The sequence below is a fragment of the Aspergillus neoniger genome (genome assembly GCF_003184625.1).
Source record: "Aspergillus neoniger CBS 115656 unplaced genomic scaffold BO87scaffold_6, whole genome shotgun sequence".
In the NCBI taxonomy this organism is placed as follows: Eukaryota; Fungi; Ascomycota; class Eurotiomycetes; order Eurotiales; family Aspergillaceae; genus Aspergillus; species Aspergillus neoniger.
In genome coordinates, this window is record NW_020291134.1 from 465,679 (window position 1) to 492,120 (window position 26,442).

The window sequence follows — 26,442 nt, forward strand, 5'->3', positions numbered from 1 at the left end:
CCCCGTGACAGCGGCCCCGGACCCGTGACTAGACATTTGCTAGATATACGCTACGGTTGCGGGTTGCTATAGTCGTCATATCTATATCTACAATACTGACTCGCTCACATTAATTTAAGTTGCTAACTCTGCCACAAGTACTGCATATATCCGTTTCATTATGAGAAAAGAAAATAATAGCCTATGAAACAAGCATATTTGCTAATAACAATTGCTGACAAAAATAAAAAGCCATTCACAGAAAGCGAAACCAAACAAGCACCCTAAACGGCTCATATGCTAGTAGTATTTTCAAGACAAAGAACATCGCACACCCGACCATGGAAGCCTTCTAGTCCCGAAGACTGGCTAGACCCCTGCGCAGATGCCAGCGCTGCTGATGTTCCGGGCATCAGAAGGACCTTCGATCCAATCTCGATCCACTCAACTGACGATACAAATTCGATTGTGATCTTGATATCGCCTTGTCCTGGGTTGATAGACGACTGTACCATCTCTTGTAACCCTGGTTCGTGACCACGTTCGTGGCCTGAAGTGTCGCCGTCAAATCTGAAGAACTCCGGTTCAGTCGGTGACGATGGCCGGGAGAAGACCCCATCCTCTGCAAGAGACATGCTCGACAACTTCACTGTCGTGCGAACATTGGCCACATATACTGTGGCATTACCTCCCAGCAGCACCGGCGGGGACAGCGGAGATGCGAACTCGCTAGACGGGAAGCTGGCTACGAATCCAGTGTGAAACGGAAGGGTTCTTGGTATAGAAGTAGATGGTGCTGCCAGTTTGAGCAAGATGGAACCCTTTCGTATTCTTCCCAGTCGTGGCGCCTCCCCATTCGCAGTCAAAGGCAACGGTTCTATTCCGATCGTTCCCACTTGGTCTTGTGTCAGTTTTTGAACTGGGAGTCGCAGATTCCGCACACTGACTGCGCGGACACGTTGCCAGTATGCCTGTGGTGGGAAAGATGACTTCCCAGGTAGTGAGCCATGGACAAAAGAGGTTGAGAAATCCCCAGAAACGGGTCTGCTCCGATTTGCGCTAGAAGGCTGAATGCTGTCCAGCCGTTTCTCTGATCGACTCCTCTGCCTCTGTAAGCAATTTCCCGAGTCAGATGTGCTAGGCATCAAAGGTCCGACGAGTAGCTCGTCTCCTGCTGAAATAGATCCGTAGCGCACCAGACCACAGAGAACCACGCCATGAGCTTCCTTCCTTTCTTGCTCCGCAGTTACTGAGTATACCTTGGAGGGCGGAATAGCAAAGACTTCGTCAATATCAAAGATATCTTCAGGGAGGGTGTAAGCAGCTGGTGTCTTCGACAATGAGATGTCCCGTGATGGCGGCTTCGCGGGAATGGGGAGGTATCGAAGAAGCGCATGAAGTTTTCCTATTCCTGAGCCATCCACCGCACTCGTAAGAACGATCGGGACAGTCGATTCCCAGCTTTCTGTATTGGAAATCAACTTCCGCACCTCTGCTGCATCCTTCGGCTCCGTACGCTGTAGATCCACTGCCTCGGCGGTTGAAACGGACATCATCGCTGGCTTCTTGCCAGATGATTTGAGAGCCGATAGTACTTTCGCAAGATTATTCCGCAGGCCTGAGCGGGATGCCATGTCCATCTTGGTAATTACAACAACAGTAGGGATCTTCATCTTAGCACAGAGCTCCAGGTGTGATAACGCAAGTGTCATGTCTGCAGGCTGCTCAGCAGATTGGCCAGATTCCGCAGTAGCCTCATCATCGCAAGTTGCTGGGATGCAGAGAAGGACATAATGAGGGGCCCAACCGACCAGTCCTCGTAACGTGGACTTCATATAGCGTACTGAACCTGGTAGATCAGAGACAAACGCTAGACGCCCACCCTCCGAGGCGGCGTGGATATCATCCCAAGCTGCAACGTTGCCACAGGCATAGTTGATTACCTCAACAGTTTGTGCCTGTGGTTCATCTGCGGCATATCCGATCATCTCATGAGCAACAGAGCTGGTGATCCCTGACGAGATTTCATGCCGATGTTTCAACAGACCTAATCTGCTTGTTCCTCTTCCATTGTCAAGCACAGACGAGGTTAAAGTACCTAATAGAGAAGACTTGCCGGCCGCGCTGGGACCAGCAATGGAGATACGGATCTGCTCAGTACTGGAGGAACTGCCTAGCGAGTCTTCTTCCTTCGTATTGTCAGGAGATGAATCATCCTGCTTCTGGCCTTTATTGGGAGACTTGACCCGATAAAAGTCCCAGTCAGGGCTTACTAACGCTTCTGCAACCCAAAGGCGCTCTGCATGGACCTTACTAGTATCCACGTTTTCAGAGAAGGGATCTTCAGCCCATTCGCAACTGCCAACATTCACTCTGCGTAGGACATCTATCTTGCAGCCTAAGCTGGCGGCCATAACCTGCAAAGTGGACAAGCTCTCCTCCAGCTCATCTTGAGTGAGTCCAACAAACGTTCCATCATCAGCAACGCCGACCTCATACAGAGCACCCTGGCTCTCCTCTAGCCCGGGAAGTAAGCGAGCAGGTTTCTGTGCCTCCCCTAGCTGGGTTGTTGCTTCTGGAAGTACTGGTAGTACAAGATTTGCAGTCGTAGATGAATGAAAGGGCGAAGACTGCTGTAATCGCCACAGAAGCTGCGTTGTGAGATGCTGCAGCCTTTGCTGACGGCTTTCAGTCGAGCGAGTCTGCTGCGGTTTCGGGTTTGACTCGTAGCTGGAAGGCGTGGGACTATCGGCTGACAAGCTTGCTCGGGAGTGATATGAGCCTCCCACGAGGTGGCTAGTAGACATGGAAACATAGGGTCGTCGAGGGCGTAGGAGCAAATGAAGCTTGTACTCTGTGGGGCCCTCTTGGGGTTCAGGGTCCAGTTTGGTGATCCCATAATCGGAGAGTGAATCAGGATCCGCGCGGTCCAAGTTCGTGCTTGAACGTGCTCGAGGCACCGTGCGATTGCCAGTTGCTGAGAACTGAGGGGTCGAGGACCCTGATGTGGACCACGGAGAAGAGACCCGCGGAGGGTCAGGATCGTATGTGAACACAGATGCCATGATGGTAAATACAAGCTCGACGGCAATCAAAGGCCGGCAAATGTAGGTTTATAGACAAAGAATGGCTGATATCTAACAGTGGGCTATCATTAAGACCCCTCGGTATATTCGGTGTACTCGTAACTGTTTTGTGCTCAATAAATGTACTTTTCCTCGTGTGTAGTTGGTTGATGCTGTTAGAGTCATTTTGAGGTTGAATTGTACTTTGTCAAGGATTGATGAAGGGCGCGGATAAAACCGTCAGAAAGTGGATGTATTCTCCAAAGAAGGAACCAGAAGAAGACTTGGACAGTTTTGAGGCGAATTGAAGCAGCTGACGGTTAGCAATGACGCGACATCTTGGAGGGGAGGCTGATGGATGAGTCACTTGTTCTTGGGATGCGACTATCCATCGGAGTAAATACACGGTGCCCCGATCGAGAGTACCCGCCTTACGACATGACTGGGTCAGGTGACGGGCCCAGTCATCCACACGTGCTAGACGTGAGGGGTTACTGCCTGAGGCCCTTAGTGTGGCTAAGCCGCATCGTATTTCGGCTGCAGGGGCTTTGGTTTCAGATAAAACGAGCAGAACAATAGTTGTCGAGGGGAACTAGGAAGCCTGGTCTCTTTTAGTGCTTATGGTCTTTGACCCAGCCTAACACGGCAATGATGCGTCCACTACTGCACGGTGATTAATGGAATGTATTTGGGGTCCGTGTTTGAAGTCCGCTTGTGCGCTATCTGTCTTTCGCCAAAATGTGTCATTAACTCGGTTTCTTCGTTCTCCACCGTGCTAAGAGACAGCCGGAAATGTAAATGGCGACCGTCCTTACGGCAGTATGCTTTCGGCAAACGGACAGTCCGATGTAGATGAATTGAAACTCCCATCCAAAGTGATCAAATGGCTATCCAGTGTAAGATATCTCACAGGGTATTAAACAAATGCAACTAAATAATACGACACATGCAAGAATATTCGTTCCGAGAAGTTGATATGCAAAAAGTGGACACTCCTCGCAGTGTCCATCGGCCCAAGTCCGTGGTGTGGGGCTTTCCCTCTTCTGATCCACCCATCATCTGTACACTGTACAGATCTGTGCTCTGTTCTGGGTCCGTCGCCTAGACGGTGTAATGTTAGAATACGCTGCTGCCCGAAGCCCGACAGTAAGCCCGCATTCACGAGGTTCGGCGATGTCCTAGCCCATGTACCAGACGCTCATGCCATGTCCATGGCCCCTGACGCTAGCTTCTGTGTGGGGGTTTATTCGGCAGACGGCTCCCTTGCTACCCCCTTGCACTTCCCCTGAGCAACATGGATGTTTCTGGCCGTGGTGCGTGTGAACACAGCACCACAAATGGGACACTCTGCTTTGGCAACCACTCCCGATTTCTCTCGTTGGTGGCGGAGCAGGTTGCTGAAGGTAGAAAATTCACGCCCGTTGCATCCGTGGTCCCAACATTGAGGTTTTGGCCGGAAACTGAGAACGCGAACTTGATCTGGATCTGAGGAACTGGGAGCGGACTCGGGAGAGGAATACACTGTCCCTGATGGCATCAGGTTATGTGGTTGGGGAATAGAGTTGGGGGTTTGCCTGGTAATGCAATATGGTTAGTAGGTGGAACGAAGACTTGATGGCTAACGTGGCCACTCACGAGAGTGAAGAGTTCGGCGTTAGGTAGTAATCTGGCTGATTGACTAGGTATGAAGGAGGTCTAGGAACAAGTTAGCCATAAGATTCGTCTCCTGATGCACTCGGTGTCCTCACGTTGATGTAAAAGAGGGATCTGGCATGGTAGGTGAGCTGCCAGATACGGAAGCGCTGGGATAAGGATATGGAATGGAAGAACTATGAAATCGATCAATTTTCATCCCAGTTAACTCAGATAGTACGGATATTGGTACCTTCGAGGCTGGTGTCGGCTCTGGGGCACACCCGGCTGTGAGGTGAGGTAATGTGTAGACGGAAGTCCTGGCTGATAATAACTCTGTGAGGTGGCATGTTGAGGTGGATATGCTGCTGGGTAACCAGATTGGGGTGGAAGTGTGTGTGCCTGGGGATATGATTGTTGATCCATAGGCATTGAAGTCGGATGAAGAGGCTGGGGTGGCCTGTTTTGCCAGCCGTAATCTGCTCCTCGTCAGCGCCAATAATTCAAAGAGCTTGGAAGCCATGCTTGCGAACATACTCTGAGAGTTGTGTGCCATGTTGGTCGTCAGAAATGCTACTGATCCGGGATGCATCGACTGAGATAATAATGAAGAATCTGACGCCCTGGAGTGAATCGTCTTCAGTAAGTAACACTCAGAAGAGAAGGTCGTTTCTTTCAATACATACTGTGATATTTGTGAAAAGGCTTGCGAGGGACTCCTTTGGGCCAGTCTTGAAGGTGAGTCTGCTGGTTCAAGATCCCGAGAGATGAACTCGGATGGAAAAGGCGCCCTGCCTAGGTACTGATTCGGAGGAAGAGGCGATAGATGACTCCGTCCTTCTCCTGAACTAATGCTGGATATTTCGCTCCGAGGAGAGCTGTAGACCGAAGCAGGACTCGGTAAACCAGGAAGCCAGCCTGGAAGAGTAGACGCAAGTGCGGTATCCGATGGGGTTGTCTCAGACTTTAGCGGAACCGAACCACCATCAGAGTGAGTAAGATCAACGACGAAAGGTGCCGAGGCTGGTGATGGTACTCTCCAACTTCGTGGAATAGAATCGCCCAGCTGTCTGTGACGAACGAACGAGTCGCCTGGTGAGTGATAGAATTCACTGGAAAACATGGGTGCTCGAATTAAGTACGCCAAAACCACAAGAACAAGAGAGGCGATCAACAACTGAGCGAATAACAAGGATGAAGATAATGAATCTTTTAGGAAGATGATTCAAGAATAAATAAAAATTGCAGAGGATCAACGATGGGGGATGGGTTTTATTAAGACGTTGGAGAGATGAAGGAAGAAAAGGGAAATGAGGAAAGAAGTACAAAAACCAACAGGTGCTAAGTAGATCGAAGGAAAACAAATCAGGGTACGGAACATACAGTTAGTTAGGTAGTAGGCTTAGGCAGAGAATCCTTCCGGATTGACAGCAACTATATCCACCACGGGAGACAGCGAAAGTAAGTAGTGTGGTAAGTAGTAGGTTGGCCAGAACGGCGGACGGGTAGATGGATAGTAGGTAGTAGGTAGTAGTAAATCAATTCGATAACCCGTTTTTTGTGTTCCAGAAGCCCGGCTAGAAGAGAGTATTTAACGCCTGGTGGCCTAGTGATAGCCAGACGAGCGAGAGACCGAATAAGCGCAACGAACGGGGGCCGAAGATTACCTGGTGGTTCGTCTTTTGGAGACTGGCAGCTTATGGCGGGTGGGCAATGCGTGAGAGAGAACGAGGGTGGGTGCTGTGTGTATGTATTTTACCTGGGCTTATGCCACTAGATCGGAATAGTAATTACGCTTATCCTGGATTTTTTCGTATACGAATTACCGTGGATTTTTCTCGCTATTTTTAATTTGTAGCTGAAAATTGAAAAAAATGGTTCCCCCCGTTTTGATTATGGGGTTTTCCTGACAGGTCGGGATATTATTGTGGTTAATAATATTTTTATTATTATTATTTCAAATCCTCTTCCGCGCACTCGATGAAAGGCGTATGTGTGTGTTTGTGTCTGTGTCTGTGTGTGCTCTTTTCACTGCCACACATCGGACGCTTCCATTCCACTAGAGGGCCCTCTTTTTTGATTTTATTTTATTCTATTTTATTGTTTTACCTTTCCCTGTGATCTCCAACCCAACAATCACCACTGACCTGCGCGTTACCTCCTTGGATAGTTCTTGGACGTGGGGACGATCCCATCTACGAAACTTCCCCTTCATCTGATCATGTCCATCGGTCGCATTGTTGGTAGCCACCAGCTTCCCCCATTTGTGGTCTGATGATTGTAGAGCATGGAGAACCATCCATCTCCATCACCGTGTTAAGCGGGTCCGTCATTGAAGAACGTTCCTGTTGTTGAGCTAATATTAGTCGAATAAACGGTGACCCAACGCCGTCGGCCTTCACCACCCACCACCGTCACCACTACGACTACTGAATACTTACTAGTAGGATCGAACCCGGTTCATTTTCTGAGTTTATTTATTCCGGACAAGATGGGCCACGCCAGTCGGATTATGCTTCCCTCCGGCTCTGAGTCAGGGTACTCAATAGGGGATAGTCCTGCACCATCGCCACGTGAAGGTCCCAACAGCTCAATCGCACCCGGCCTGGTCAGCTTCAGTAGCCTCGAATTAGTTTGGGATGCAAGCGCCCCCCTGTCCCCTCGCTACTCCACTCTGGGAATAATGACGGGGTTAAAGGAGACCTTAGCAATTGACATCAGCAATCGTATCGCCCTAACCGGCCCGTCGATCGATACCAACACTTCTTTTCGCGAGCCACGAGAGGAATAGACTCGGAGATGGCGGGCTTTGGGCTGAGAGCCGCCTGGGAAAGCAGAAACAAGCTCCTATCATAGTGGAAGAACCGGCTGAAACTAGTTTACTCGACCCTAACCCCCTCTCGCCTTCCCCCCTCTCTTTTCCCCAGTCACCATCGGTTGTGGAAAGTTTTAGGGGGGGAAACACAACTCCAGCCCCAAAAGGCTTGAGGGCGTTGAGCGTCACCGCCAGTAACAGGAACCGAGTGAATGATTAACAAGCCCCCCGCCCGATGATGCTCTGGTTTGTTTCGGCTCATCTTCCTTCAGAGGCGGCGTAGATGGATTTGTCGAATCCGCATGGTTTGGGGGCCAATTTCAGGATGCGAAGGACCTTCAATTCCCTGATTCGTATATCCAGGCGGGTCTGAAAAGTGGCCACCGGGGCTAAAGGCAGTCCTGGCTGGGTAGCTAGTTGCGAACGACGCCGTCTGACATACGTGGAGTCGTGCGAGATCGTCATGATAGCGAGGCATGGCCTTTTAGATCCGGAACCACATGGCGATAAGCAATGGGCGGTTCAATTAATTCCTTCCCCGGGGCGATGCATGCTTCCTTCCCTCATCCTCCTACCAGGGATTGCAATGTAGGGGAGCAGGGGGAGCCGGGACCCATACCACCAACCGTCCCATTGAGGATTCCCTTCCCTCCCACGATCACTGGGAGGCTTTCCCGCGCGCACCACGCTGAGCAATAAGACCCGATCATTGTTTTGTCTAGCGTGCCTAGCCTCTGGCGAATGCATCAGGCTCAGAACTTTTGTCCTGTTCTTTTTTGGCCCCCACTGCCTTAGCGGCCGCCAGCCACGCTATGGATCCCGATTCTTACCGCTTCGGGCTTACAATGGGCCATCGCGTGTTTCTGGCTTCGTCTCCCCTTTCATGGCCCGGCTTTGCAGACCTAACTAGAATCAGGCGGAAGAAAAGAAAAAGGGTCTTTCTGGATTATTCCGCCAGATGGCCCCCCCTTAGACACAGTGATGCGCCGCCCCCCCAGCAGAGCATATGCCCACTTACCGTTTTTCCCATACGCCGTGGAAGGCCTTCGTACTATATTCTGACAATGCTCAAACGCAATGCGCTGGGGAGATCGACAGGTTTCGTTTCGAAAGGTGACTTTCTGTGACGACAGCTTGGCGCATCGCTGCAAGCTCACGGATCCTCCTTTCAACTCCAGAGGATCGCTGTAATCCCCATAAATACTCTCTGGCTATTATCACATCCATGCGGTATTCTAGACCCCAGGTATCAGCCTTTCTTACTACGGGCCTGTTTCTTTTCCCCCATCATTCTTCCCTGATGTGGGTTGGAATGATCGAGGAGCGAGAGGGACCAGCAGATTGGGTGCGAGCAGATGCAGGGACACAGAAGGACCAGAAAGCTCACCATTTATTCTTCCAAAGTGGCCGGGGCTGTAAGATCCGGAGGATCGCAAATATTGCCTGTCCTGAAAGCAGCCAACGGTGAAACGGTGGTCCGAAGGTGCTAGGCCGCTCACAATGAGGTCAAGGTTGCTGCTAACTGCTAAGGGAGGCGCTTTGGCCGACACGGTCAGACTCAGACCCGTGGACCGGCCCTAAGCAGGCTACCAATTACCAGTTACGTGACACGTTTATTTGCGCCCCTCAGAGTCCGGAGCATGGCGAGCGCCCGATTGTCCGATCCTGTGATTGCCTTGACCGCCACGGAAATGATCGGCCAGGATCAAGAACCTCGCTCTCTCACGGGAGGCAGTGGATGTAAATTGGATTAACCGCCCGCTCGCCAGATGCTCGAGTAACCGAACAAATCCTCCTCGAAGGCACTGCCATTGATCCACCTTGCCAAATTCCCGTCCTCCTTATGGGGAGAATGGCTGAGCAAATGAGCAATATTTGCTGAAATGAGTCTAAACCCAAGGTCAAATAAATTAACTCGCCCCTCCAGATATCGCGCTGATGGAGAAACAGAAGGGAGGAGACAGAAAAATTAAGACAAAAAAAAATTAAAATAAATAGAAAAAGAAAAATGTCCAATAAAATCCCCTAGTTGTCACGAGGAATCTCCGTTTACGACCAAGGACATGAATCCTATTGACCAATTTCCTCCGTCCGTTTAGCTTCGCTGCCTTGCTCCACCGGAGGAAAGCCATGGGCACTGGCGGTTGACACTTGGACTGGTTGGTTGGCAGGCCGGCAACAGCGTCATTGAATTATGGGGCCCGTTCTCGGCGACCGCCATCCGAAGCGCCTGGGATCTTTTCCGCTCTTCACGGTGCCTGATCCCCTCGTGGATGTCGTGCGGAGACAGGGAGAGAACTGTGCACAGTCCAGCGCTTCGACGTACCGCCGCAGCCAGCTGTCGTTGGGGGATTTGCTCCCTCCTGGCCGGGGAGCACCCGGCGATACGCCTGCATCCCATCACCAGCATCAGGGAGGCTCTCAATTACAATTACTACTTTTAAACGCTCTTTTTGACTGCCAGGCTAGCCAGGATCCGGCGATCGGGTCATAAACTCCACGTGCTGTGGCACTTTTATTGATCCTGCTAGGATTCCGCATGTGGCCGAGATGGGAGCCGTTCGAGGTGGGTAGCCGGCCACATGGTTGAGGTAACACCTTAAACCAAGTTAGCACTGCTACCTTGCCTCCCAAATTACTACCAATCTGATCGGGGTTTCTCACTATTAACTAACTACTAAGGCTTGCAGGGGTGGTCATAGTCTACCGGGATAAGAAGGGAAGCGAAGGAAGGAAGGGATGGGAGGGGGGTGAGAAACACACTTCCACGATCGCATGATCTGCTGGCTCCCTGACCGGGCTTCACTAGTTTCCTTTTTTTCTTTATTAGAGTAAGAAGCCTTTTCCTCTCGACTCATACCAACCCCCCCCTCCAATCGAATGACCACCTTTTGCCGGCCGCTGTTCAGCTCCAACTGACCTACCCATTCGACCCCTCTTTGTCTCCTGGACTAAAGCTGCTCTCCACGCCAACCCACATGTCTTGGACGTACGCGAGCTTTAAGCGCCAGGAATGAGCGGCTGAGAGAGTTACGCCATCCACTTTCGGGGTGCTAATGAGCCTCCAGCAAGAAGCGCCGTACGATCATGACATCGCCAATCCGATTCCAAATTGCTCGGGTTCCCTATCAGCAGACAGTCCTGACCCGCCACCACCAAATCGTGCGCCTTATCGCAGCCAGCCTTGTCTCGTTTGGGTCCTACCACCTGCAAGCAGAGACTAGACTCGATCAAAACTAATAAAAATAAAAGGCTGTTTTCCACCACGACCAGAAAGGCAATCCCAGCCAACCCAACCAGAGCAAAGCACTAATGCCAAGCAGACAACGGCGGCAAACCGTGCCCTCCAAGATCAGCGACGCACGTATGAACCAGCCTGTAGGTACCAACATGCATGACCGACCAACCCATCCAATCTAACCTGCATCACGGACCACCCAACTGGAGCGACCAAGCGCTCGGTTGATGTGATGTATATAACCCATACTAGTAGATAGTAGCTAGCTAGCCAGCCTGCAAAGATACGTAAGTCTAGACTTTTGACGTGTCTGGAACATGGTCAAAGCCCACCACCACACAGCATGCACAGATATGACTGGAAAGAGGAAAGATGCGAGAGATGCGCCAGGCTCCAACCAAAGAGATCATTGATGTGTGTAATAAAAAAAAACTCGCCGGACCATGAAATGTCAAATGCAAAATGTAAAATGTCCAAGCGTCGCGCGTTTCCAATCGATTAGTTTAACTGGACAAGATGCAAAATAACCCCTCTCTGTCTCTCTGTCTGTTTCTCCCTCCACCTCGGCTTGATTACTTTAAACGCCTAGTTACTTGGTAGAGACTACTACGTACGTAGATAACCAACTAATCTAAAACTAACTAACTAACTAGTTAGTGATCCAGTCTAACATACGCACGATTTCGTCATCATCATAATGTTTTCATTTTCTTCTTTCCTGCCCTTTGGTCCCCTCTCTACTATTGTGGGGATGTGTGGTTGGGTTCTGGACGATTGCGGTGGTGGGGTAAGTACTAGACTAGACTAGATATGCCGCACAGCCAATACATTCATTCGATCTTTCGCTCTTTTTCCGACTTGCGTGTTTCTCCGGCCGGGACTGCATTTCCAAAGTTCCACTGCGAACGGTTTGAGTGAGACATTGGGCCGACTGCCTTGGCTGATCTGATACTTTAGTACAAAGTTTGATTGATTAGTTGTAGTGTTTTTTTTGTGTGTATTTCGTACATAGATATTAGTGATGAATAAAACGATAAGAATTTAATTCTCCGGTGTCAGTGTAAGTGTCCCTGAGTAAGACTATGGATTAGTTAGTTAGTATTGTCGCACTCATGATGCGTATGCGGGATATATATCTTGTTGCTACTACTACTACTACTACTACTACTGCTAGTCACACTAATACTGTGCCACAAACGCAACGCATGTCATTCTGTCACTTCAACTTAACTCTAAGGAGTACTACTAGTAGGATTACTACTTATTAGCCACATCAGAATTCTAAACCGAACTTGATCTATCAGTTACTACTTACTATGTACGACTTAATATAATGACAACCACTATGATCGCACTTCCATACCCATAACTAAACCAGGGGTCAACCAACTAACTAATAACTCCCTAGTTTCACCGACTAGTAGTCAATCAAACATATCAAATCCCTACTTTTACTAGTAAATAGTGAACATTAGTACCAATAACAAACAGTTCAAATACTAATTATAAATCACGAAATAAAAAAAATCATAATCATAATAATAATAATAAAAGAACGATCAACAACGACCCTATCGGCCCTCGCCGCGCCAAGAAGATTCTTTGCAGATCCAAGCCCCAGCCCAGATTCCGTACGTACCGCTTCTATTTACCCCTGGATTTGACTATAATAAGTAAGTTTTAACTCATATGGAAAACAAGATACATACGTAGTCTAGGTACCCAATCTAGATAGATGTTTTGGTTTGTTTTGTTATTGTTTCGCCGAAATAACCCCGAAAATAGAAACTATGATCGGTAGGTTTTATTCAGGCTGCTGCCAGGCGGGTAAGTAGACTAGACTACTAACTAGCCATGTCAATCATGAGAGAAAATGGAAAGTACAAGTTACTAGGCGTGATTGCCGAGCCGTCGAATAGATTTTTGTCTTTTAATTTGTGGAATGTGGATTATGCAATAATTAGTGTGAAACGGGGGGAGATGGGTTGACTACGTAGCTAACTACTAGCTAGCTTGTTCGCTAGCTAGGTAGGTAGGTAGGTAACTGGTTAGTTTGGTGTGATGGCTGAGGTGAGCTGAGTAAGACACGAGTGGCTCCGATCTTCACTAGTTAGTTGTTTGGTCTGGGGGGGGGGGGGTTAGGACTGATTGGGTATGCTGGATGTTTGATTTTGGGGGCGGATTCTCAATGTTGTGAATGTTACCTGGATAGGTAGGGATTGAGTCACGGGTGTTGATGGAGGGAGTAGTAGTTACTGAGTGGGAAATATTTGACGCTCGCTTCTGTAGTATGTATTGAGTGGATGGCGTGATTCAGTATTCTAAGAGGGTGGATTTAGTATAAATATATGTATGGGCTTGCGAATGGTGTATGGTGCTGATAAACTATCATATGATTATCTCTGACACAATAGGCAAGTAGCAGTATGCTTTTGATAGGTAGGCTTGAATCTTATACATATGCTACACCCCAATCTATACTGCACGCTACTATAGTTCGGTTGAATTGGTCTCTTAAATGTATCCATAGCGCCATGGTATCATATACTCATATAACAAATACATATAGTACAATAAGCGTCCTCCCTATCGATTGACTGCCAAGTCCAAATTCTCGTATTGACCGGCCTTAACAGCTGGATTGCATCGACTCATTCTGCTTCGTCTCATGTTCCCGGGGCCGCCTTTGGTCCACAAATGAGCCTAGTCGGATAGAACTTCGGCGATATACATGCTTGAAGAACACTTTAGTAGGTGGTATACAGCTGACAATGAATACGACCCACATTTCGGTTCTGTAATTTGTCGTTAGAGCGATACCTATGGCGAGATAGAGATGATGAGTGCTACTCACTGATTCCAAACAATGACTGTTCCGATCTGTTCTATCATGTCTGTTAGCTCTCATGTCGCCGTGGACGAAACAGTACTACTCACGGCTCGGATCTTCGATTTTCGTCAGAACAGTCAATTGAACAGTTTTTACTATTGCACATGCCCCCGCCCTATTCTACGTCAGCATTGGTTCATTCGATAAGAGGGGCGGTGCAGTACACGACGCCAAATCCCATCAGTACGCAGAGACCGATCCGAGTCGCTATCGAGAAAGCGTGGACCCGAGCAAGGAAAGAAACGGGATATAACGCGAGTGCAAAGTCGCAAACAGCGGACCAAGCTGTCAATGTTAGACATGAACCCACGGAAGCGAGAAAATACACTCACGCCCTTGAATATAACCGAATACCTGTATACGGCTGCGATAGGGACAATACCCCTTAGCATATGCTTCCCACAGCATCCTCCTCGGCGAGCATTGAAGCATCATGAGGATGGCAGCGACACAGTTCATGACGAGGTTGCTGCCCGCCAAAGACCAAAGAAATATGCTTCTGGCTTTGGTCTGATAACCCTGGACTTGTTCGAGAAAGGCGACAATGGTAAGCTTCCCCAACCCAATCGCAACGAGGGCAATCAATTGGTTAACCCAGCCATATAGTAGTGCCATCTTGCTCTCGTTGAATGTTAGCATGTCTTGCGGAAGACCAAGCCCGTATGTAGCTCCGACAGTGATCATCGCCATGCTTGCAGCTCCCAGGATCTGCCGCATCGATATTAGCAGCAACATGGTAAGCTGAGGTAGAAGAGTACCCACAAATGTTGCTATCGCCAAATACAGGTCTTTCGCCACATTATGAATAAGTCTGGACGCAGCAACGCATCGAGCGATCATGAAGATGATCGCCAACCCAAATTCGACCCATGTTACAATGAAGAATGGCCGTCCAAAGCCATTTGGATGCTCGTCGCTCATTGACTGATAATTGTGAAGTATGCTATTTTGCTACTATGGCGCAGTCGCTGCATTTCTAGTAAAACCAAGGTCAACTTGAGTTGCTCGGCCAGTCGGTTTTGGGTGACGTGGAAAGAGATAGTGGTATTGCTCGGCACAACGCAATTCTGAGTGCCCACCACGACGAAAGACAAGCTACCACCGCCTCATAAGTCGAGAAGAATAAGAAGACGAGGATTGTGACGAACCTTCCGGTGGATCCCAAGTTGAGATAGCTGCAATTGGGTTGGCTGTCAGGTGACGGACCGCCTACGTCAACACCCAGGGTCTTGGGTCTCTCCACAATAACTGGAAGTTTCTTTTGGGACTCGCTGTTCCTGGCTCCTGAGTGAGATCCAATATCACAAATCCCGATCTGCAGATACAGTGCGAGGTCGAGCCTCCTCAGCCGTGCCTTGCAAGCATCCGGGTGGGCCGGATATCCCTATTGACATCATCGCGGGTGGTTATCCCAGCATAACCTCGGAGCTACACACCAGCCCGCAATGATTGTCGCCCAATGTTCGTTTGACAACCTAGTTTCGTATAGAACAGTCGCTGCAATGATGGATGGAATATATCCACGCCGATGACAGTGGTATGTCGCGTAGATCACCGTATACAACATAGTGCCTATTACGAAGAGGAACGGACCTTGTTTTCCGACTTGCCCTGTTATTGGCCAGAGCGCATCTCAAGTTGCTTGGTACCCATGGCATAGAATATTTCGACAGGATGCGCTGACCCAAAACATTCCATATGCGACAGAATGACTTTGTTTCTTTTGGTGCAGCGACAGACCGAGGTTCCCGAATCGTTCGAAAATGTTATGATCGCTTTCTCTTTTTTGCAGGAGTATCTTCTTGGCCATGTCTGGTTGAGGATACCCCTGGAGATATAACGAATTGTCCCGAAGCTGACGTAGCTCTCTTACCTGTGTACTTCGTCTTAAATTCGCCCTGTGCCACCTTGTTTTGGGAAAGGTGACAGAAGAGGGCGCATATGCATATAATAATGTCAGTCACGATTAACCCTCCACGAAGTTCGGAACTATGCAAAAGAGCAAAGATCATCGGCGCAATCAATCTGCCCCACACCATAAGGAAGAAACAGGTTGACAGTGTGGGTGTGCGCTCCCATACGGCCTTGGCATAATAAGGACAGTAGTACTTAACCTTGTCTAACGTCGTTGGTTCTGTCCACACTTTCCATCCTCTCTGGAGACATTCCTGGCAAGCAACGGGACTGGAATCTCGCTGTGAGCATGTAGCTTTCCTGCAGTTGAAATATAACGAGGCCATCTTGTTAGCCGTGAAACATTCAAGGCGATCGGACCAAAAAGGTTTCAGCTCGCTCTTCTTGTCATATGGCTCGTGATCTACTAGCCACCGCGACCAGCGTCCTAAGACCTCAGAGGCAGTAGCGTTTGAGCCATAAAAGTACTCCCGATGTCTCATACCATCACCGGGGCATATATCATCACATCTGAAGTTCTTCAGCTCACTGTGGGCGAGCCTTTCGAGTCGTTTATACTCCCAAATAGGCATTTTAGGATCCTGTACCAACTCCCAGCCTTTGAGTTTGCATTGCTTGTCGAGCTCTTTTTTGCGGTCTTCTGGCCGATCCGTTGATCCAATCTTGAAGCGCTGACATTTATCCTTACTGTCTCGGTAAATGTAAGCATATCCCTTGTTGTTTTCGTTGTAATGACCCCGAATAATGTTGTGCATGTTAGAAAGAATAGCCTCTGTCGTAACCTTTGGTTTGTCACCCTCTGCAGGACCCTGAATCTGCTCCTCTACAGCATCCTGAAATACATCATTCATTCCTGGTGATACGGCAGCACTCACAATGCTACTGCTGATTCTTGGTGTCTCACGTGATCGTGATAGAGAAGAAGGAGAGCCGGCCATTAGTCGCCGCAGAGCGTTTAAATTCTGGTCAGCTGGATCAGAATCTGACATGTATTGCTGTACTGTCATAGGCTTCGGTGATGTAGAATTTCCTGAGCGTTCTATATGTTCGTTTGAGGTTACAGAGGCCACTCTTCGTCTGAATTCCCGCCTCGCTGCAAACTGAACCGAAGGGCTTCGATCTCCGGGGCTTGTAGGTCGAGCACGGTCACTCGAAAAAGTAGCCACGTTGGTAGGCGAAGAAGAGTCGGAAGTCTCGTCATTGTTGTCTGATGTCAGGTGTGAAAATAATGGAATGTTTCGAGGGAACGAAGGAGTGGAGTAGGGAGATGTCATAGTTGTCTCTGTGTCGAGAAATAGCGTTGAAATTTCGCGAATGGGCAGATCGACGAAGAGGGACTGTGGGTGATTCATATAGACCAGCCATGGCAGGGATAAGCAAGGCAGATTCAGAGGTAGGCCACTGAGTATGATTATGCAAATCAAGAAACTGTTATTATGCGGCTGTGCTCTGTCCATATTTCTCCCCTCACCCAAACCAGTCAGAATAGCCACCTCCCCTCTTATAGCCTTGCACCAGTGTAACATGCTTTACCCAAAAAGTGCATTGCTTCGTTATATCATGCAGTAGTTGAGACGGCGGTAGTGTTAGCGCATTGCTTAGTTCGTTCGGACCACCCAAATTTGGACCCGTCGGCGCTTGGGAATGTGGCTTATCTCGAGACAACGGGGCGGAGATATTTCCCGCTTGAACCTGATCACATGTATGCTTGAGAAGCTTAAGTACTCTATGGCTGATTTGCTATGTAACTATGCAAAAATCCGATGCGTGAAGGTGGCATCCTTGTGTGATGTAGATCCGGATACGTGGAGCGCAGGCAAGCGAGGCGGATGCTGCCCCAAGGGTGTCATTATGCAAGATATTTGGGGTCAAACTGTTTCCCCTCACAAGATGTCTAAGACTGACTCGCGTATGCAGCCTATTGTGGCTGGACAGGCATGCTAAACCCATCGTTGCTTAGCCTTAGACCTTCCGGACGGCGCTAGTCTAGGGTCCCCTGCTGTTGTCTAGTTGGTGCCACATCCAATGAATCATACAGCAGGAAAATATGGGAAATTTCGTTCATATTCCAGCCTGTATTCAGGAAGATTGTAAGATATGCATCAAAGTATCCAGGGCCTTGACCGTGAGGCTCGCTGTAAACCTTACAACCACTAGTCAGGGGATTGAGAGCAGATTCTGAATTGCCCGTCTTGAAGATGGAATTTCGAAGCAGATCAATTAATCTGTGCTAAGATTTTTGCTATAGCCAAATCAAAATGTATCAACGTGGATGGCAAGGGGTGGCATCAGTGATGGATGTACGCCCTGCCTCCGACAGCCCATGAGAAACTCCCGAGTGCGCCCAATGAAAGTCGTATGTATCATCAAATTGGGCAAATAGCCCACCGGCCATTTGGACGCTATAGACATGGCCAGAATAATAGCGAGCGTTGGTTCTGCAAAAACGGGAGTTACTAACGATGCTTGTTGTAAATCTCGGGTTTTTGATTGACATACCACATCACAATGCAAACGCAACAATCGCATTCTTCATCTCCGCAGTCGCAGCCAAAACAAGGCTTAGAGACTGTCTTGATAGGTCGCTTAATGGAAGAGCCAGAACTGGAGGAAGGAAGGGTGAAGTTGACAGCGGAGGAAACGGACGAGGCAGCCATCGTGAAGTGCTTTTGGGTTTTGAGGATTTGTAAATATAGAATATTAGGATGAGAGTCGACTCTTTTATCTCACCTGACAAGAAGAAGAAAGGATCAGGAACGAAGCCCGACCAAGAACCAGAGATGAGCCAAAAGTCGAGGCAGAAGAGAGAGACGCCATCAACGTCACTGACCAGCTCAGGACCTACTAGACCCTTCTGGGGTGAGCCGAGCCGATCAGCTCAGGCAGCAAAGATCCACCGCCCATCTCTTCTCCACTTCCACTTTGACTCCTTCATCCGTCTACTTCCGTCCACTGCTCTCTCAGCTTCACACGCTGTAATCAGTCAATTTGCGGGATACTATATACTCTCAAAGTCTGGACTCTCGGCTACCACCGTAATCCAGGCTAGGAACTGCGTCTTCCGTATATATAGGGCAGGTATTGATGAAAGTCTCCCATCTAGCCGGCGACAACATCGGGGCGGTGCAGTACGGCTCGATACCCAATTCGTCCAGATGCCTATCTAGCTGCGACATCACACTATCGCACGCTTGGCACTCCATATCATATTGAGATGCCCTACTGAGCCTCAGCTGCTCCACATACCAACTTGAGTCGTTCCTCACCGCTCCGGCTTCATATAGCGCCAGAAAATTGGGATCAACACCCGCATCAACAGCTGCCTCATACGCCATCCGTTGGCCTATAGCCAGAAGCATGGGGCGACAACGGGGTAGTACTAGACTGTTATATTCAGGAGTTCTATGGCCTTTGGCCCTCTTCAAGGACTTTCATCTCCGCAATGAACCCTGCCTCGTGTCGTCCCAATAGGGAGTCTGACGTTTTGGCATCGGGTATCCTGAACCGGCCAAAAAGCAACTCAGTAGCAGAGCCTATAAGGCATTCAGCATAGATCTAATATCTGAAAGCTGGAATATCACTCACGAATGGAATGGACCAAGATTTCTCCTTCTGCTGAAGTGCTAGCTCGAACATAAGTCTAAAAGGACCGTGTCAGCCGCCTGCCAAGGTTCGAGACATAAAATAGGCCTGGCTATACCTCCATTTCCATGAGACCGTTGGTAGGAAACAATCCCCTGGAACCACTTCTTTCGTTCAACTGCTTGAGACTTTCACTTCCATGCTGAACGAAGACGACCTTCAAGATGATACTAAGCGCATGTTTGAGTCCAGGGCTAATGGAAGGGCTTCCACGTTGCTCGATGACCCAATCCGCAAATGGGTCTAGTACAGCAACCTCAGCCAAAGTGTGTGCAATAGGTAGCTGCTGGGTTCTATAAGAGATGATTGGGACTCTTTTGCCATGAAGTCCTTCCTGAACTGTGCGGCGCTGGCTGTACTTGCCCACGGTAAAAGCGGCACCCTTCAGAAAGGGAATAGTCCATAGACTGACGGTTAGTGTTCCTGTGCTCAGCCGATCGACAGCAGTGAGGTACTGATCACGCATGTTGGAAGGCCTTGCAAGATCTCCCAATATGGCGGTTGACGGGAGATGGACATGATCGAAGGAGGTAAGGACGAAATCTAGTAGCCTTCCGGCCCCAGGAGCTGGAAGACCCCTAACATTGTTATATTAAGCGTTTTTGGTGCACGCAACGAGTACCAACCATGCTTTAATTCCCCGATACATCTGTCGCCCATCGTTGAGCGGAACAATGAACTGTCGGGTGCCTCGGTCCTCTCCTTCGACCATCAGGCGCGCAAGTACAAGCGCTATACGTGGTATCCCTGCAAAAGGTGCCGAGGGCAGCATGAGCCTATCCATCTTAGCATTCTTCGGCTCAAACATGGAACATGATACCATACTTTCTTGCGGCAGGTGTTGGTGTTTCAAGTATAAAGCTACCATCGGACTGCAATATGGCAACTGTCTCGAGGTTTCGCGCATCGCAGCCGTGCCCAGCCTCCGTCATCATATAAGTAGCACTACTCAATACCATATCAGCAATGTTCTTTTATGCAGCCTATGAAAAGTCACATACACAACATCAAAGTCGAAAATTTGTTTCAATCACGGCTGAAGGTCCGGGCGCTTCGGGACCAGCGAGGCAATGGTTCCTCCAACCAGATTGTAGTGAACACTGAATGCAGACTGGGCGGCTATATCCCGAAGTATAATGCCGTCAGTGTGTGCGTGTCGAAACTTTGGTGTGAATTGAAGAACATCGTCCGGGGTCAATCCTGAGAGACTGTCAGATTGCATGGATAAGCATAATGCAACTAAAGACTTACGCCAGAATCGAGCAAAGGCCTTGGCCCGGAGATACGAGCGTTCCAGATGAGCATCCCGAGGGCCATTCTCATAATGATGCTTGAACAAGTCTGAAGACAGAAGGTCAACTGTAGATGATTGCATGATTGGACGATATGATCAGAGAAATGCGGGTCCGAGTTTGGCAGCAAAGAACTTAATATATCACTTTATGAGCTTTGCGCCTCAACGCGGCGTGCTAGCAGGCTTTTAAGTATCGAATATGTCGCACTGCAGCTGACCTGGCATCCTTTCATCGTTCCAAGCGTCCAGTATGATTGACACTCCTTCAGACCCATGCAATGTAAAAACCAGCGACTTGCGCAAATCAAGTGCAGATCGGACAGCAACTTGGCTTAGAGTTTCTACCGCCGGGCCTCCGCGTATACAACAAGAAATTAGGCCGAGCTTCCGGGCTGCTTAAGCTCTGACACTGGATTTTCGTCCATCCAAACTCTGGTATCCACATTAGTCTGACCCTAAGCTAGGCCTACCACAGCTGACCTAGGGTACTAGTTTTCAGGATTATTGATGGCATCTTTTGGATGTAGCAGCTCAGGCGCTGATCAAAGGGCCCGATACAGCTCTGTGGATGACTTTGAGACAACGTGGACGTTGATTTGGGCAAACATTCGGTCCTGATAATATTTTCATTGCCTTCTGGAGACTTTTATGGTTAAAAGTTCCGTATAGTTTGACCAGGAAGTCAAGATATCCGTTTCATGTTGGACATACAGATCCTCCCCAGGAATGAAGCTCTCAGGTAAAGTCAGTCATGGCTTGGCAAATTAATTTGCACGCAAGCAGCCTTTCTCATCGATCGACAGAGTGTCTTTTTCAAGTCAAAACTACAGGTTGTACCGTGATGTGAGAGCTATGTCGCAATAAGCAGTTCACTTATCTTTATATGTCATCATATATGTCTAGCTCAAGTATACCTGTGTGCCTCATTCTTTTCCGGCCACAAGTCCAATAATCCATAATCTCATCAATTATCAATGTGAATTATCCAGACAGAAACAGCCAAGGCTTCCGACTCTGAAGAAGCGCCAACTGTTGGGCCGTACTTTTGTCCTACAATTTCTCATACCCGAGGGGAGAATGGGATGTTTGTAACGTGCCTATCTCCTTGTTTATTGCACCACCTCTTTCGAAAACCTCATCTCTCAGAACAGGAATATCCTGATTTGTTGTGTACTTCCTCCCACGGTCGCTGGGCGTCGCTAGTGAGCTGATCTGAAACATTAGGCTCGCATCAGAAAATCTCTGCCGCGACGACACATTCCCCAGCCACCATGGTATCCCACGCTTTGATCTCCACCATGAACTGGATGGCTAGGACGAGACGCACGCCCTTATTTGGCAGTCCGCGTATTCCTTCCTATGAATAGGAGCATGTCATATGGTTTGCATCCTTCTCATAGCATAATAACTCCGCTAATTGGTCCAAAAAGCTTCTTTTCATCTATGACATGCATAAGACGGATGAGATACAACGAGACTAAACAGGGTCTATGCCTTATACCCAGCCTGACTGCGCCGTGCCCCCAAACACTCTGATAGCTTTGTTGATACAACGCCCTACTTGATCAGTATGATACGCTGCAGGTATCTGCTTTTGAATCATATCATGCAACCACTATGAGACATTCAAGCGTCCGACGGTAGCTTTATCTACCAGACGCTCGAATGCTGAGTTGGCCCATGACAAATCACCATGGTGGGCACATACAGTGGGAGGCATCATCGTGTGGAGAATAGGCGCGCTGAATAGTGGTCAGTATATAGTTAATTGCAGCCAAGTGGAATGTAATCTTACCTTTAGTTACCATTAGACTGGCATGGCTCTTCAGACTTTACTCCATTATCGACTGGGGTTTCACTGTTCCTAGAAGCAGTCTCTCGATTCATCTGCATCTTGACGAGCCGTTTGCTAATTCCCGTTGATGATCGTTGTATAGAGGGTCTATAACGATGTTTCTCGCTTCGCTGGTGGCTATACCCATTGTAACTGAGCATTGCCGGGCCAGTAAATAAAGGTAAAAACAAGCCAGAAAATATTAACCCGACCAAGAGGTGAACCAGTCAGAATCCGAGTAGCACTCCTCGTGCAGGATGCTCTGAAACACATCAGACAAGATGTGATGGATGGAAATTGCTTTTCTAACCGCCACGGTAGCGCGAGGGTCGGTCAGGCACGACGGCTGATCTGGAGCGGCACATCTGCAACCCTCTGGGCGACAGCAGTGGACAAGGGGCGCATGTTTGATGTCTACCCAGCCATCGCCTTCTGAGCTTGCCAGTCGCGAGCGCTTCACACTGTGTTCTTTATATCGGCCGGATTCCTCCTCTTTGGGAAGAAGGCCCTCGATTTCGATTGAGTAATAGAACGGCTACACTTCGTAGGGACGTAAGCTCCTCGTTTCCACTCTTGAAGAACTTAAACTGACAGTTCCAGTCGAAAGTTTCATTACAGCAAAACCTGCTGCGTGTGTTACTATCAGCTCAGGTAGGGTTGGCTTTGTTTAGCTTAGACAGTATAGATATAGAGACAGATTAATAAGATATACTCATCTAGAGCATTTTGGTTGATGGAGAAAAGAAATTACGATAATAATAATAATATCAATATAAACAGAATTATTAGGGAACTTCTATAAGAGTAATCAAATGCTAAATTTTCTTCTGATACATACTATCCAGTATATTTTGCTGTAGTCTTTCCGGCATTTTACATATTATCACTGCGAATGTTAGCTATAGTATAATTACTAAAAATTCATAATTTAAAAGATATATGTTTTCAGGTATTATGTTAGACATATAAAGTTATATACGAATTTGATTCATGAAGCTTATATAATTCATTTATATGATATTCAGCTATCACATAAACAGAAGCAAGCAGACTGTAAATTCAAGAAATCAATGCTATATTTGATCAATACTTGTCGTTTCTGATCGTAGAATCATTCGCTCCCATAGGTTCTTGGACATTCTTGGAACCCCATTTCACTAAAATAAGAAATATAAAACCAGAGCGCGGGTGTATCTCATGGACAAACCTAGCGCCTTTCAGACATCATGGACCGCTGGGAAGGAGGAGAAGCAGGTTCTTCAGACAGCTCAGGTTGCAAGAGATGAGTTAGCGCCGGACCAGGATTTTCCGCAATTAGATTGTATCCTTGCATATTGTGTAACTTGGTGTAGACTGAAAATGAAGCACGCATAATCAAGCACATAGATTGAGTGTGATAGATATTCTCTATCTTCAATCCCGCGAACGATGGCAGTTTCCGCATCCATGTGCTGAGCTCTTTTAGCTCTTCTTTTATGATATCTCTTGAGATATTAACAGCAAAAAGAGCGTTGTAATCCGCGGGAATAGTTCGCGGGTCTACTGTTCTATATCCGTTGAGTGGTATGTTAACTGAAGCTGCACCAACGAGCAAGGCATGCGTGGGTCTCACTATAGTCGATGATCGGGTGAGAAGGCTTTGAAACACGCTGGTAAACTCCACACTTTCATGATGCGCTTTCTTCCTTCGAGCAATCTCGTTAGCCAGTTTCGCAGTAAAAGTGTTATTTGGTGCGAATCTTGCTGTGACTGTCTGGGAGCTTGTTGCTGCAAGAATCTCAATAACGTTGCGAGTAGTCTTTGGTGCTCGGGTTGTGTAATGAGCATAGCAGCAATCAAGGATGAACAGGATATCAATAATATCCGAGAACCCCTTCGGGTCCTTGACGTCTGCAAGGATAGCCCTTTCGAAGTTGGCGGTCTTTGATTCTTCGCTCATGTTTTCCGCAATGTTGAAAGACCCATTCTTGGTTGTTCCGTGGCCTGCATAATGGAATATTATCAAGTTGCGTTCGTTGTTGAGTCTCGCTTTCGCTGTAAAATTGAGCCAGGCTCTTGATAAGGTGTATACAGGGTAATCATCGTCAGAACCAAGAACCAGGACCTCAGCTGGATCAGTATCGAAATTCTTCAGCATGCTTTGAAAGTGCGCGGTATCTAGTTCGGCATTTGTATCATCCAGCTCCCATCTCACAGCAATCGAATAGATGTTCTGATACTGCTGGCTTCTCTGCTCCACAACAGCCCGGAGCGTGGCTTGGAAGTCAGTGTAGGTGATGGACGACCCCATTTCCATGGATGCCTGAACGACCATGCGGGAATGAAAGGTTGAATAGCTTCGTGGCTGGAAACGTATGAAAGACAAGTATATGGGGCAGGCGACACAGTGGGGAGAATGCTCCAAGTCACAATGGGAAGTCACTATTTAAAAGCCAAGCCGACCAGAGTAACACAGCACAGGTAGGGTCATATGCTCAGCTAGATCTGACTTAGAAAAGGCAAGGATCTAAAAAAATTGTAAAATTTGAGATGCTCAAGCGGCGCTGGGAATAGTAGTATAGTAGTTAGTAGTACTATGGGCAGCGGATGCAAACTCAACCATGAGGGTGGGCCCTTATATAGATCTAGCGGGATCCAGACGACCAACATACTATCTGCGATCATGCAATTCTACAAAGGCATGTTCCAGAAACCCCCAAACCCTTCCAAGATATGGAAATCCAGGGTAGCTCAAGGTAGCGACACAATCACAAAGGCGATCACACAACAACATTGGACGTGGGACAGTGCTAAAGAATCAAGGAAAATTCCAGATATCAATTCTCTTTATGAAGTCATTATAGAATGAACCCAGTCTTACCTCCGTTAGATCGCCGATAATAGCGACTTTACTCGCATCAATGATACGAGGCTAAGCCTGATCTTGGCTCTCAACTTTTCTTCCTGTTACGTTCTATGTAGATGGCTCTTACCTCATGGCAGACCCCGGATGAGATGCCAAATTGACCACAAAGGTACAAGATGAAAGAAAAATTGACGGCTGGAAAGAGGATCCATCTTGGTCGGGAAACCCCCCATGTCAGCTCGTCACTTTGTTGGCTTTACTCCGAGACGGTGTGACGCTTCCAAGCTGGTAGGGAGGTTACTCAATGCTCAATATGAAGTCAGCTTGTCCGAGCTGATTTGCAAGTACAGCTTGTATTATCGACAGGGATTTCCCGTCTACCAATAAAACGTAGCCCTTGGTGCCCGAGCCTTGTTAGAGCTCTCCTTGTTAAATGCATGTCTTCAGATGAACACCAAAGTGTGCCTTCCGAATTATCAAAGCTAATGGTATCTTTTGAGCAGATCCCTAAGAGAATCTGGTCTGCAACCGTATATTTCCTGACTCAGAATCCTTGTCCACATAGACACCTATACCTTTTCAGAGTCATTATTGACTTCATAAATATTTTTAACTCAATAGGTGCTCTTCATCTTCGAAAAGCCAGGAAGATATTCCGACATTATACCGGTAGGACATAAACCCGAGGTTGTCTCGATAAGCATATTTACTTAGGCAAGCAATGACCCGCAGTGGCTTGGAGAATTCCAATCTCCGCCGCTTCTTGCATCTTTTGCATGATTATTGACGTCAAGTTCGTGATCTTTCCAGCTGGACACTCTACTGCCCTTATGGGTATCTCAAACAAACCCCCAAGTTTCTAGAGATAGAAGAAGTATGCTTGGAACATTGTTCCAAACCAGATCCTGTACTGAGTAAAACTGGAACATGTTGCTAATTACTAGTATAACTAGTATTTACTTTTTCCCCTAATCCCAGGGAGCACAGTATTCTCAGGTGTACTGTCTGATGCCTTCGGGACCAACACAACCGTAGTGCTGAAGCTGTAAGCCTTCAGCCTCGAAGTACTGGGTCCAATTTTGGCAGAGCCATTGTACTCGGCTAATCTCTTTGGCTGATATATCCCTTGAGGACTTTATCAAAGCCGTAAAAGCGAACTTGGATGCATCGATAACTGCATCACTGATTTTCGAAGCTGTATAGCCGCCACCCGTCCATCTAGGAGGCTATATTGTACATAGTGCTATACATCAACAGAGTACTGTTTCGGAAGATGATAGCATTGTATCATAGG

At 48.0% G+C, this 26,442-nt stretch overlaps 7 protein-coding genes across 7 annotated transcripts; all 7 read right to left on the bottom strand.

Moving 5' to 3' along the window:
* Window positions 1–148: 148 nt before the first annotated feature.
* Window positions 149–3,427, bottom strand: BO87DRAFT_352624 (uncharacterized protein). The gene has a single exon (XM_025621197.1). It carries the CDS (start codon window positions 3,042–3,044, stop codon window positions 273–275), a length of 2,772 nt encoding a protein of 923 aa, XP_025482877.1. The 5' UTR covers window positions 3,045–3,427; the 3' UTR covers window positions 149–272.
* Window positions 3,428–4,100: 673 nt separating this feature from the next.
* On the bottom strand, window positions 4,101–5,954 carry BO87DRAFT_206630 (uncharacterized protein). Its single transcript, XM_025618595.1, has 6 exons — window positions 5,363–5,954; window positions 5,214–5,299; window positions 4,930–5,155; window positions 4,793–4,873; window positions 4,680–4,739; window positions 4,101–4,618 (listed from the first exon to the last, which is right to left on the bottom strand). Exons 1-6 carry the CDS (start codon window positions 5,797–5,799, stop codon window positions 4,288–4,290), a joined length of 1,221 nt encoding a protein of 406 aa, XP_025482878.1. The 5' UTR covers window positions 5,800–5,954; the 3' UTR covers window positions 4,101–4,287.
* A 3,632-nt stretch (window positions 5,955–9,586) lies between these two features.
* Window positions 9,587–11,182, bottom strand: BO87DRAFT_404459 (uncharacterized protein; the record flags this gene model as incomplete). The annotated part of the gene is made up of 7 exons (XM_025625859.1): window positions 10,789–11,182; window positions 10,584–10,616; window positions 10,526–10,553; window positions 10,412–10,437; window positions 10,199–10,296; window positions 9,993–10,154; window positions 9,587–9,909 (listed from the first exon to the last, which is right to left on the bottom strand). The coding sequence occupies exons 1-7, from the start codon at window positions 10,881–10,883 to the stop codon at window positions 9,587–9,589; spliced, it is 765 nt and encodes a 254-aa protein (XP_025482879.1). The 5' UTR covers window positions 10,884–11,182.
* A 2,160-nt stretch (window positions 11,183–13,342) lies between these two features.
* On the bottom strand, window positions 13,343–14,776 carry BO87DRAFT_206699 (uncharacterized protein). Its single transcript, XM_025618596.1, has 6 exons — window positions 14,382–14,776; window positions 13,952–14,327; window positions 13,784–13,904; window positions 13,667–13,734; window positions 13,584–13,614; window positions 13,343–13,524 (listed from the first exon to the last, which is right to left on the bottom strand). The coding sequence occupies exons 1-6, from the start codon at window positions 14,538–14,540 to the stop codon at window positions 13,359–13,361; spliced, it is 921 nt and encodes a 306-aa protein (XP_025482880.1). The 5' UTR covers window positions 14,541–14,776; the 3' UTR covers window positions 13,343–13,358.
* A 144-nt stretch (window positions 14,777–14,920) lies between these two features.
* BO87DRAFT_301704 (GIY-YIG nuclease family protein) lies at window positions 14,921–16,807 on the bottom strand (the record flags this gene model as incomplete). Its single annotated transcript, XM_025619174.1, has 3 exons — window positions 14,921–15,003; window positions 15,056–15,116; window positions 15,461–16,807. 3 exons carry the CDS (start codon window positions 16,805–16,807, stop codon window positions 14,921–14,923), a joined length of 1,491 nt encoding a protein of 496 aa, XP_025482881.1.
* Window positions 16,808–18,475: 1,668 nt separating this feature from the next.
* On the bottom strand, window positions 18,476–21,742 carry BO87DRAFT_404462 (acyl-CoA oxidase; the record flags this gene model as incomplete). The annotated part of the gene is made up of 9 exons (XM_025625860.1): window positions 18,476–18,950; window positions 18,982–19,066; window positions 19,119–19,173; window positions 19,234–19,753; window positions 19,802–19,951; window positions 20,001–20,120; window positions 20,210–20,375; window positions 20,427–20,534; window positions 21,727–21,742. 9 exons carry the CDS (start codon window positions 21,740–21,742, stop codon window positions 18,542–18,544), a joined length of 1,629 nt encoding a protein of 542 aa, XP_025482882.1. The 3' UTR covers window positions 18,476–18,541.
* A 1,656-nt stretch (window positions 21,743–23,398) lies between these two features.
* Window positions 23,399–24,867, bottom strand: BO87DRAFT_373792 (uncharacterized protein). Its single transcript, XM_025622633.1, has one exon. It carries the CDS (start codon window positions 24,615–24,617, stop codon window positions 23,511–23,513), a length of 1,107 nt encoding a protein of 368 aa, XP_025482883.1. The 5' UTR covers window positions 24,618–24,867; the 3' UTR covers window positions 23,399–23,510.
* Between the last annotated feature and the right edge of the window lie 1,575 nt (window positions 24,868–26,442).

Excerpts from the sequence above, each read along its gene's own strand:
- BO87DRAFT_352624 (XM_025621197.1), bottom strand. The coding sequence starts at position 3,044 with ATGGCATCTGTGTTCACATACGATCCTGACCCTCCGCGGGTCTCTTCT.
- BO87DRAFT_206630 (XM_025618595.1), bottom strand. The coding sequence starts at position 5,799 with ATGTTTTCCAGTGAATTCTATCACTCACCAGGCGACTCGTTCGTTCGT. Across the intron at positions 4,874-4,929 it reads AGCCGACACCAGCCTCGAAG|TTCTTCCATTCCATATCCTT; the intron begins GTACCAATATCC and ends TCGATTTCATAG. Across the intron at positions 4,619-4,679 it reads ACGCCGAACTCTTCACTCTC|GCAAACCCCCAACTCTATTC; the intron begins GTGAGTGGCCAC and ends TTGCATTACCAG.
- BO87DRAFT_206699 (XM_025618596.1), bottom strand. The coding sequence starts at position 14,540 with ATGAGCGACGAGCATCCAAATGGCTTTGGACGGCCATTCTTCATTGTA. Across the intron at positions 14,328-14,381 it reads ATTTGGCGATAGCAACATTT|ATCCTGGGAGCTGCAAGCAT; the intron begins GTGGGTACTCTT and ends TCGATGCGGCAG. Across the intron at positions 13,735-13,783 it reads CTGATGGGATTTGGCGTCGT|GGCGGGGGCATGTGCAATAG; the intron begins GTACTGCACCGC and ends GACGTAGAATAG.
- BO87DRAFT_373792 (XM_025622633.1), bottom strand. The coding sequence starts at position 24,617 with ATGGTCGTTCAGGCATCCATGGAAATGGGGTCGTCCATCACCTACACT.